The sequence below is a fragment of the Canis lupus genome, chromosome 21 (assembly GCF_048164855.1).
Source record: "Canis lupus baileyi chromosome 21, mCanLup2.hap1, whole genome shotgun sequence".
Lineage (NCBI taxonomy): Eukaryota > Metazoa > Chordata > Mammalia > Carnivora > Canidae > Canis > Canis lupus.
The window spans coordinates 11,151,447-11,163,541 of record NC_132858.1 but is presented as its reverse complement, the minus strand read 5'-3'; the positions used below and the strand labels follow the sequence as shown (position 1 = coordinate 11,163,541).

General features: G+C 43.7%; 1 protein-coding gene across 2 annotated transcripts in view; it reads right to left on the bottom strand.

Moving 5' to 3' along the window:
- EXT2 (exostosin glycosyltransferase 2) overlaps window positions 1–12,095 on the bottom strand; it is a 155,369-nt gene that overhangs the window by 123,168 nt on the left and 20,106 nt on the right. For both annotated transcript variants that reach the window (XM_072790510.1, XM_072790511.1), the window contains exons 5-6: window positions 3,967–4,162; window positions 1,974–2,113 (exon numbers count right to left, since the gene is read on the bottom strand). In XM_072790510.1, coding sequence (XP_072646611.1) covers window positions 1,974–2,113; window positions 3,967–4,162 — 336 coding nt within the window. The remainder of the gene's footprint in view (window positions 1–1,973; window positions 2,114–3,966; window positions 4,163–12,095) is intronic.

The following is a 12,095-nucleotide window of genomic DNA, read 5'->3' as shown; positions in this document are numbered from 1 at the left end:
TTTTAGGCAGTGCTGGCATCATCTGATTAAGTTCCAACAGGGTCATTCTGCCTAAAGTGTTAGTAGAAACTGCAGAAAGCCGGGGCAGAAGAATGGCTGGAGACCATCACAAAATACAGTGGAAGAGCTGGTGAAAGTGGTGAGGCCGTAGCTGGCAGCAGTGGCCGGCAGGCTAGACATGCGGGTGAGGAAGACAGATGGCTCAGAGATGAGCCATCCGCCGGGGCACTTAGCAGGGTTTCCCATTATGTTTGTACCAATTAACTTATTAAATCTGAAACCTACCCCCAATCAAGACTAGTCTGTTAGGATGGAAACCATGTCTGGTTCCACACCCTGAGCACCTGGTACACGGTCTAGCACACGTGGTACTTAATAAATATTCGCTAAATAAGTATATGATTTCTACTCCATGGATGGGAAAACTGAGGCTCAAAAAAAAAAAAAAAAAAAAAAAAAAAAGGAAAAACGATTTGGCAAGATCACAAAGCTAACCAGTGACAGGGCTGGTTACCTGAACCCAGGCCTTCTGGCTCCAAGTCCAGAGCCCTTCCACCACTTATCCATTATTACAGCTACCCAAGCCGGTCTGGATTCACTCAGAGTACTGCCTCCACGAAGCCCTCACCAAATCCACTGCCGACAATGCTGTTTGCATCCTTCTAGCGTTTCTCCTACCATTCCATCCAGCCGGGTTGTGTCTCATCACAGTAGTTGGTCATTGCTGGTTTACTTGTCTATCTTCCACCACTAGACTAGGGGCTTCCTAGAGGCAACGTTTGACCTTGATCATCTTTGTATCCCCATACCTAACATGGTACCCAGCAAATAAAGGGCCTTCAACAAATGTCTCCACGGGTGCTTAAAGGACTGAAAGTGGCTCAGCACCTCTCTAAGATAAAAAGAATTACACAGCCTCATCTTTCAGGCTGAATGAGGCTCCCCCTCTGTTCTGGGCTTCCACCACCCCCTGTGTCGGCATCTACTATGGCACTTGTCACACATTATTAGAATGCTTGGTTTATCTTCCCCACAAGATCCCAAGCTCCTTAAGAGCAGAGACTGCATTATTCACAGAAGATTTTCCAATAACTATGAGATGAATGAAGGTACCCAAGAATGAACACCACTTACATTGTTCAAATACCTATGGTGATCGGACAGGAAGGGAAACATCAGAACAGTTGGGAGAGGAGAAAGTAAGTATCTGAGGCAGAGTTAGCTGAGAGGTATACACAAAGGGGGCTAATTTTCAATGATCTTTAACCTTCAGAGTCCTAGGGAAATGAAACGACACGAGACAGAGAGCTCTGCTGTCCATTACAGCCATAACCGAGCGAGCGGAACCTATGTTTGTCCATCTGGGCACTGGGAATGTTTCTCTGTGGAGGCACTCCCCCTCCAGCTAGTAACATTATGCAAATTCTGTAGCATCTCTAGAGTAGCATTTCACCAGTGTGGCTACAAATCACACCCACTGAGCTTTGATGTGCTGCATTCCTGAGGGTAAGGCCCAGGCATATTTTAAAGTCCTTCAGATGAATATACTCTGCGGTTACAGTGGAGAACCTCTGCTCTTGACCAAGGGCTGCTAAACATCTTTGGTAAAAGGCCAGATAATAAATATTTTAGACTTTGTGGACCATATAATCTCTGTCACAACTACTCAGCTCTGCCATAGTAGCAGGAAAAAAAAACAGCCAGTAGATAATTATGTGAGTGAATGGGCATGGCTGTGTTTCAATAAAACTTTATTTACAAAACCTGGCAGCTTCCCATATTTGGCCCAAAGGCTTCAGTTTGTGAACACCTGCTCTAGGCCACCAGACTAACTCTTCTGATGGAAAATACAGTAAAACACTCTACAGAAGTAGTTCCCAAACCTCAGTAGGCATTACAATTACTTAGGGGGCTTTCAAAATCTAATATACACAGAATCACTGGCGTAAAGTTTATTAGAAGGTAACACTCACCTCTTCCAGTCCAGAACTTCAGAGAAAGGCAAAATATAGGAGTCTGCAATGACAACCGGGACACAGCCGGCACGTAAAACGTCACTCAGTACCGCCTGGCCCAGCCGAGCACCACGAAGGACCACACAGAAAGTGGCCTCCTGCAGGAACACAAGCAGAGGCAGGGGATTACAAATCAGTTTCACTGATCCACTTACTCTGATCACTGCAGACCATGAAGTCCTCCTGAGGGCTAAAGCCAAGCAATACTGAGACATCCTGACTGCAAATGCTACCAGATAAAAACTCACACCAGTGGAACTGGAAAAGCTCAACTGGCTGCAATGCTTCATATTTTCCACTCTTCAGTGTCATCCCAATGCTGCTACTGGTGGCATCTGAAATGTCCAGAACCAATGTCCAAGTCTTTTTCTGGGTGCTCAATAATGTGACGTCCCACAGACTGGTCCCTTCCAGCCCCAGTTGACTATGCAAACACACCATGGCATAGGGGTTGAGCCCCACTTAGAGCACTTACATCAGCCTACCTCATAACAGAATTATTTTGTCTGGGCATTCAGGCTTTCTAGAGGACCCCCTAGAGGGAAGCTATCAACTCTCATCCTTCTACTCCTCATGGCATCGACCAGTGTGCTCTGCACATAGAAGACATTCATTTTATAAATGCAATGCTTTTGAAAACACACAGATATGTTCTTCTTGGAACAATAAATCAAACAGAAAGCAAAATCTCAAAAAAATTCTTCTCCTTTCATTCCCTCAAAACTAGTCCCTGTGGGGAACATTTCGGAAAATGACAGATGTACAGGAGGACAGTTACAACAGGTAAACCGAAATAAGAAACAACCCTATCTCTAACACTCAGTTTCTCCCAGTTTTTGCCTCTTCAGAAGGAAAAAATATACTTAAAAAAAAAAAAAAAAAGCCCACTGTTTCATCTTTACAGCTAGAGAAAAGGCAGGCTCAGGGGAAAAAAAAAAAAAATGTAGAGAAACTCAATATGGCAAACTCCTCTGGGGATACATGAGAAAGCAGCAAGGGCTGAAGAAGAGAATCAGTCATGGCGCCTAGAGGTGCAGGTGGACAGCTCAGCCTGCCCTGAAGAGTCGGCATCCAGATGTGGACACACGTGCTGATAACCATTTTTCCTGTCTAGACAAAGGTTACTATAAATACTCCTGCTCACATCACCACTGTTATCAGTCAGACATTCCAGAGGAGATGCAGCACTTTTTAAGAGAAAGTATTTTAACAATCTCAGCATGGGCCAGTTCTCCTAGGAGATTTAAAAAAAAAAAAAAAAAAAAAGAATCACACCAGCTCCTTGCTATTTCTTCTTGAACTATTTTAAATATTTCAGGAAACAAAACTCACTTTCGCCTTTCCTAGCCCCCATGCCCTTGGAATGTCAAGCATCTTGCTTATGCTTAAAATATCCCCCAAAGGACTATTCTGCCCGTGGTTATGGAAATAGTACCATGCCCATGACTTAAGTAAAGGACATACTGCCAGTAGGACATGCCGAGGGTGGCAAAACAGCAACAGACAAAACAGTAACAAAAAATGAAAATCTCCCATTCCCAGCAAAAGGTGACTGTAGCCTTGTGGGCCAGCATGCCAGAGGATACAAGCTGCCACCTTAAAGAAGGGAATTTCTCTGGACGGGCTTTTGAATACAGGGTAAAAGTAAAATACTTTTGCCCACTCTGTCCATGTGATTTCTCTGCAAACCCATCACAGTTGAGATTCTGGAGTGTTACTGAATATCTGAAAGGAGCAAGAACACTCCCAGGCCAAGCAGCTCTGCACAAACGGTACACCAGACGCTGACGCACCCGAGGGCCCATGTGGCTGGTAAGGAGCCGTAAGTTTTCAGCTCCCCGAGGTTAATTCTCCTGGATGCATGTGGAAAGCAAGGCCTCTTGCTGGGGTGCATGTTACTTCATGAAAGGGACCTCCACCAGCTCCAAGGGAGTGAAGGACAGATGCTCACCTGCAGCACCTGGGGGTAATCGTAGACCTGGTGCTCCCGGCAGCGCTTACGGACTGACAGGACGCCCTCTGAGAGGTTGGTACATTTATCCAGTACTAACACTGACTCCCCGTGTTTGGCCTGGATGGCTTCCAGGTCTTCTCTGTACTCGGGGTGGACGGCCATCTGAGAGGACAGCAGGAAGTAGCGCCGGGGACTACAAGAGAGCAAAAAGTGTGACTGGAACGCTGCTGCCGGCCTGCTGGTCAAAGAAAGATAAACTTGGATGTTACGCTTATGGCAGTAAGTGGATTCTCACCAGCCACCGCATCCCTCGATTTTCTGGAAAATTACACTCCGTGGTGTTGCTCAGTACTTACAGTATTATACACCATAAGAACCTAAGGTATGATTCAGTCACGTGCAATCTTTATAAATATTTTATTGGGAGAAGTTGTTCATGCTGTGAGGAGATGCTTGTCATAGGCCAAGCTTGGAGAGCACGTTATAAATACATGTGTGGAAAAAGAGAGAAACTGGCTGTTTGGAGAAGCATCAGCGTGTTATCCTAAGTTATATCTGAGGATTCAGATGGGTAAAGGAACTGAGAGCTGGCTGCCTTGCTCAAATAGGAAGAGAGGGAAACAATGGGCTAAGTACCGGCTGTAAAACCGGAGGGGGTAAAAGGACTGCTTCTGGGTGCTGAATGGCCTCCTCCGGCTCTGGAGATGCTGCAGTAAAAACAGCCCCTTATCCCCAAGCCCCCTGGACACAGGAAGACTGAATTGGTGTTGAGAACAATAAGTGGGAAAAACTATCTTCCCCAAAGTAAGGAGCCACTCTTAACATCTGGATAGCAAGGATGTCTAAAAGAAAATGGAGTGAAGAAAGGATTTCTGGGGGTCTAGTGCCATTTAGATCTCCATAAGAGATAAAAATCCGAACACAAAGTTAGTAAGCCAGAAGTCAAGGGAGAGTTTTAGGGTAAGTCATTCTCTCCTGGAAGGCAAGATTCTCACAGGCAGAGAGGTTACACAGCATAAACACTATACAGATTGAGGGACTACTGCAATCACCATCAAAGAAATGAATAATATAAAGCAAGTTCCAGGAAAAAGTGAAACACCCATCAGACCAAGAAGCAGTAATAACATGAGTCTACCCCACACTAGACTGCACCAGGGAAAGTTCTGGGTGGGGGGTCGGGGGGTGGGCATACATCTCATAGGCAATGCCACCAGGCAGGCTGATACAAGTCTGCACATAAGAAAGACCAAAACCAGGCAGCCCAGGTGGCTCAGCAGTTGAGCACCACCTTCAACCCAGGGCATGATCCTGGAATCTAGGGATCAGGTCCCGTGTCGGGCTCCCTGCATGGAGCCTGCTTCTCCCTCTGCCTGTGTCTCTGCCTCTGTGTGTCTGTGCCTCTCTCTCTCTCTCTCATTAATAAATAAATAAAATCTGAAAAAAGAAAGAAAGAAAGAAAGAAAGAAAAAAAGAAAGAAAAGAGAGAGAGAGAGAGAGAGAGAGAGAGAGAGAGAAAGAAAGAAAGAAAGAAAGAAAGAAAGAAAGAAAGAAAGAAGAAAAGGAAAGAAAAGAAAGAAAAGACCAAAATCTATACTGACCCCCATCTCTCTTCTTTTTTTTTCTTTTATTTTTTTCCTTGCTTTGGGGAAAAGGAAGGGTAATTTTTTTTTCTTTTTTTAGTTTCTTAGACTTACTTGGAGGTTCTAGCTGGAGAATGCCTTACCCATACATCCATAGCCTAAGAACAACCACTCTGACTGAAAAGGTCATCACATTTTACCTAGCACTAAGCTTCAGGTCCCAAACATAGACCAATGAGTGAAGCAGAGCAGCGCTCCCCTTGCCAGCCAGCACAGCTACAGAAACTCCAGAAACACACAACACACCCCACAGCCAGATGGCCTTCCAATCCTCAGAACCATTTCTTCTGGTAATTCCTTTAAGCAGCTGAACTACAAGCAAAGGGTACTTACCTTGCCACAGTTAAGAAAGAAAAGGATGTACACATTCCCTAAAACCTCACTGTCTTAACAGCAATCAGCCACATGAGACCATTAAAATTAAACTTAAAATTCAGTTCCTCTGTCACACCAGCCACATTTGAAATTCTCAATGGCCATGTGTGGCTAGTGGGGTACCTAAGAGCAGAAATACAGATGATCTCCCACCGCAGAAAGGTCTATTTGATAGAGCTACCCTCAATGGCCACTCAGATCCAGACACCAGGGTAAAGGTAAGTGGAGATAAGAAAGATATGGAATAGCAACGCATCGGGGAGCCAGTTTGGATCAGCCATACAGACTGGTTCCTCTCATCCTGGACAATTTCCCCCTAAATTACAATTTATTGAACAATATGCTGAATATTTATAGCTGAAAGTATTCCTTCTAGACACTGAAACACTTTTGGATTCTATTCCCAGCCCTAAGCCTCAGTAATTTTTCTTTTGTAAAAGCATTAATTTTTAGATGGATGACTTCGTGATGGAAAGATCATATAAAAGAGCACTTACAGGGTGCCTGGTTGATTCAGTTGGTTAAGTGTCTGCCTTTGGCTCAGGTCATGATCCCAGGGGCCTGGGATCCAGCTCTGCGTTGAGTTCCCTGCTCTCTGCTTCTCCCTCTCCCTCTGCCTTGTGCTCTATCTCTCTGGCAAATAAATAAATAAAATCTTAAAAAAAAAAAAAAAGCACTTGCAGATCATCTCAAAGTGAATACCATCTCCCTTCAAAGTATTTCTGTAATCAAACTTGTCTGGTTAAACAAGAGAAAGACTTATAGGCAAACTCACAAAACAAGCAGGGTTGTGGGGGGGGGGATTCAAAGATTTTATTTATTTATTCATGAGAGACAGAGAGAGAGAGGCAGAGACACAGGCAGAGGGAGAAGCAGGCTCCCTTTGGGGAGCCCAGTGTGGGACTCGATCCCAGGATCACAACCTGAGCCAAAGACAGACGCTCAGCCACTGAGCCACCCAGGTGTCCTAAGACAAGCAGGGTTTAAAACCACCTTAACAATTAGAGTTATCTGGAAATGAAACAGACTGGGTTTTTTTTTTTTTTTTTCAAGTCAGAAAACTTCTCATTAACAAGTCACGGTGAAATCAGCCATGCATTAAGTTAGGGCCAAATGACCTTTAAAGGTCTTTCTGATTCCTAAGACACTGGTTCTACTATAGATTTCATGGGGCAATGGTTATTTGCTGGATGTTTCTGGAGACTTTCTATTTAAGTGGAGCTGCTAGCCTAAAACTGGCAATGCTCTACGCCGTGTAGAATAAGAACAGACACGATGGTACCCAGAAAGGTGTCCATGCAGAACGGCGCAAAGTGTTGGAGTTCTGGAGAGAAAAGAGTGATTCTGCATGGCATGGGTGGGGACAGAAATGGCGCACCTGGAATGCTGAAGCCTTTCTAGGGTGAAGGATTCTACTGAGGGAAGAGCTGGGAGGTGGCCCAATGCAGAGTATGAGAGCCCTGAAAGGGTATCCAAGGTCTCTGCACTGGGGGCAGGGGTAAAAGCAGCCATGGCAATCCAATGGGATAAGAAGGTTAGGAGGGCATGTGGGAATCCCAGAACAGAGTGTTAGAGCCTGGGCAGGCTGAATAGGGTGCTATGTTGTAGGAAGGGGGAGAGCAATGGCACTATCACCCCAGTATGGGGTGCTGGAACCCAAGAAGGCTGAGGAGGGTATCTGCTGGGGCAACTGGGTAGGATATAGCAGCAGGGGCACAACGTGGGGGACTCAGAGTCTGAGTGAAGGTGAAGAGGGCATCTGTGCAGTGATGGAGGCCATGGCAGCACAGAACTTTGGTTATGTGCAAGAGTAGATCAAATGTAACGATACTGAGGATAAATGAGAGCTAAATTTCTCACTGTCAGAGAACAGAGTTACAAATATGCAAAAGGAAAAAAACAGAATGCTCCTGTAGGGCAGGATGGAGTTGCAGACAGGGATATGAATGCACGGTTTTCAATGTCCAGAGATAACACAGAGACTATCCATCTACACAGACACAGAAATAAATACAGACGTTCCTGAGTAAAGAAGGACTTTGGCTGAGTTTCAGCATCAAGAAACAAAGTTGTATTTTAGATATTGGATCACCAGGGTCACTGAATCCCTACTCTACCATTACTCCATTTTCAGCATAAATGTGCAGATGTGCATAAGGGTCTAGAAACATTCCCTGTCTGCCTGCTGGTTCTCCCTGACCTGACAGATGGCTGATGGAGTGTGCCCATTTTAGTTTTAAGCAAACAAAATCTTAAGGTGGATTTGTTTTTCTTTTAAGGACTGAAATTACTAGTTAGGACTTTCATGTTTCCTCCCAGCAGCGCTGATATTTAAGTTTAAGTAAAATCATGCTGAGAACTTGAAGTCTCCCTCAATAGTAACAGTTGTAAACTCCCAATTTAGTTCCTTTTAGAGAGACAAGGACAAGAATTCCAGCTGAGCCCAACACAGCTGTGAGAAGAAGCTATCAATAGCAACAATCCTCAGCTTCCCATTGAAAAAATATTGAGAGAGATTTAAAATAAAAATAAAAACAAAGCTCTCACTACTCTATGTAGCCCTCAAGAGATGTGGGAATTCCCTTAAGAAGCAACTCTCACAAAGAACAACAAATCCAGAGCGTGGCCATAAGGTCACCCACCCTGCCTCCTCCCAAGTCCCTGGAAAGGGTGATGAGTCTGGAGTCTCTCTTTGTCCTTTTTTTTTTCCTTCTTCTTCTTCTTCTTTTTCTTTCAGAGAGAAGGGAGTGTTGCTTATGAAAGAAACATCAAACTTCTGGGCCAAACTGCAAGCTGGAGGGAACTGGAGCGCGGGTCCTGCTGAGCTGAGCTGTAGAAATCCACCAATTGGCCAGCAGGGGGAGGATGGCGCCCCAGGCAGCCTTTAGCTGTCTTCCCTGTCCTCACACATCTACTCTTCCTCCTTCTAGTTACTGGACACAAAATTCTTCAGAGCCTGAGAGCTTAAGTGATTTAGTTAAAGATCTTAATTTCAGGGATCCCTGGGTGGCGCAGCGGTTTGGTGCCTGCCTTTGGCCCAGGGCGTGATCCTGGAGACCTGGGATTGAATCCCACATCGGGCTCCTGGTGCATGGAGCCTGCTTCTCCCTCTGCCTGTGTCTCTGCCTCTCTCTCTCTCTCTCTCTCTCTCTGTGACTATCATAAATAAATAACTTTAAAAAAAAAAAGATCTTAATTTCAGTCTAATTATATATAAAAACTAGGAAGATTAAGTTACTAAGAAAATACCACCACGATAGCAGTTTAAATCTTTGAAAGTAATCACCTGAAAAGAATTTTTACTGTTCAGAGGTGGTTAGTTCTGTTTTTACTGAATCTTTTCCTCTTGGTAGGTTTTTTCCCTAGGTCAAATTCTGAAGGGAAAGAAGAGTCCAAACCAATATAAGAGAGCTAGATTATGCTAGAGAAATTAGATAATAAAGCGAGGAGAGTTCAAGCAGTCTTACTAAAGAAAGGCCCAGAGACAGCCATGCTGAAGGGACAGACCTGACCCTCCAGCTTGCTCTCCGCAGCACTGCTGACAGGTGGACCCCACAATTCTCTGCTGCACATTGTGCACTGCAGAGATTCACCACACCTCCGGCCTCCACTCACCAGATACCAGGAACACCCTGTGCAGAACAGTTAACACACTAGGTCTGACTGCCCTCCTCTGAAAGGCTGGCTCTTGGTTGGTGTTTTAGGGGAGCTTCTCCCCAGAACCCTTCCTGTGCCCAAACTGTCTGTACAAACAATATGGTTTATGTTAAACACTTGCTTTCTTTCTGGAAATCTGAAACGTTGGCACATGCCAAGCAGACAATGCGCATGTGATTACCTCCCAATGAAAACCCGGGGTGTGGAGCCTCTAACAAGTTCCCTGGTAAGCAACATTTTATGTATCTTGTCACCAGTGGTTGCAGGGGGAGTTAAGTACATCCTGTGTGACCGTGTGACACCACTGGAAGAGGACCTTTGATGCCTGCACCCAGTTTCCTCGGACTTCACCTCATGTACCTTTTCCCTTTGCTGACTAGGCTTAGTTTCCTTTTGCTACAATAAATTATAGCCATGAGTATGACTATATATTGAGTCCTGAGCTTCTCAGCAAATCATCGAAATTGGAGGTGGTCGTAGGGACCCCAACACACACACACCCTAAGTCAAAACAGTCAAAAAGGCACCACATATTGCCAAATGTCCCTGGGGAGACAAAAACGAACCTCCCTCCCGTGTTGAGAACCACGAGCCTAGCTATGCTTGGTCTAAACAGGCCTTCAATAAGGATTTGATCTGAACTGCAGTGAACTGAATTAAATAGTTTCCAAAACAACTTCAGAGGAAAAATTTTAAAAAGCAGAAGGTTAAAAAACAACTTTCAAAAACTACACAACTGGTTTATTTATTTATGTTTTTACACAACTGGTTTAAATTTAAATTTAAGTAAATGTTCACAGAAGCAGACTGTAGAGAAGTAAAATCTTTTTTCTAGGTTAACTGACTTTTCTCCACTATGAGAGTTTTATATTAGAATATCTATTAAAATGTATTTATATTATAATACCTATTTTATCTAGTGCTACATAAATATTCCAAATTAAGATCCTAGATACGTGACAAAAAACTTGTACCACCGGAAAGAGTACCAGCTGGGCTCACTCACACGGATCATTCTTTCTCATTACAGACATCTAGTCACAGGGCAGCCCTGGTGGCTCAGAGGTTTAGCGCCACCTTCAGCCCAGGGCCTGATCCTGGAAACCTGGGATCAAGTCCCACGTCAGGCTCCTGCTTCCCCTCTGCCTCTCTCTCTCTCTCTCTCTGTCTCTCATGAATAAATAAAATCTTAAAAAAAAAAAAAAAACACAACACTGAGGCTAAAATTAGTAAGTCAGGAAATGATAGATGTTGGTGAGGATGCAGAGAAAGGAGAAGCCTCTTACACTGTTGGTAGGAAAGTAAGCTGGTGCAGCCACTCTGGAAAACAATATGGAAGTTTCTCAAAACGTTGAAAACAGAGCTACCCTACGACCCAGCAATTGCACTACTGGGTATTTACCCCAAGGTACAAATGTAGTGATCCAAAGGGGCACCTGCACCCATGTTTATCGCAGCGATGTCCATTAATAGCCAAACTATGGAAAGAGCTAAGATGTCCATTGACAGATGAATGAATAAACAAGATGTGGTGTGTATATACACACACACACACACACACACACAATGGAATATTACTCAGCCATCAAAAAAATGAAATCTTGCCATTTGCAATGACGTGGATAGACCTTGAGGGTATTATGCTAAACGAAATAAGTCAATCAGGGAATGACAATTACCATATGATTTCACTCATACGCAGAATTTAAGAAACAAAACAGAGGAGCATAGGGGAAGGGAGAGAGAAATAAAACAAAATGAAATCAGAGAGGGAGACAAACCATAAGAGACTCTTAACTCTAAGAAACAAACTGAGGGTTGCTGGAGGGGAAGTGGATGGGGGGATGGAGTAAGTGGGTAATGGGCATTAAGGAGGGCATGTGATGTGATGAGCACTGGGTATTATATGCAACTGATGAATCACTAAACTCTACCTCTGAAACTAATAATACACTATATGTTAGTTAACTGAACTTAAATTTTAAAAAGTAGTAAAGAAAAATTTTTTAAATCAGCATTGAACTATATCCTTTTCTCCAGTCTATGATCCTCTGTAAGAATTATTTTGTATTTTCATCTTGATGAAGATCAAAAAAAAATGTGTATGGTCACAGTTTTGCTCATATTTAATGATAAATACTGCTAAGAGTTTTTCAATGTCCAAGTGTTTATGTAGTGGGCTAATGAGAAGAGAGGAAGACTTAAAATGTAAATCATGTAAAACAAGCAAAATGAAATGCTAATTGCAGAACCTAAGTGATGGGTATACAAATATTCACTGTACTGCCAAATTTTTAAATCATTGCTGTCTGGCTTTAAGAGTTTCATAAAAAAATGTCGGGAAAAATATAAATCCTGCATCTGCACCAGATAAAGATAAATGATGTCACAATAGGCTAAAGGGAAGCTTCCTAGTCATTCAAACAGGAAAAAGTGGTAAAGAGAAGTACA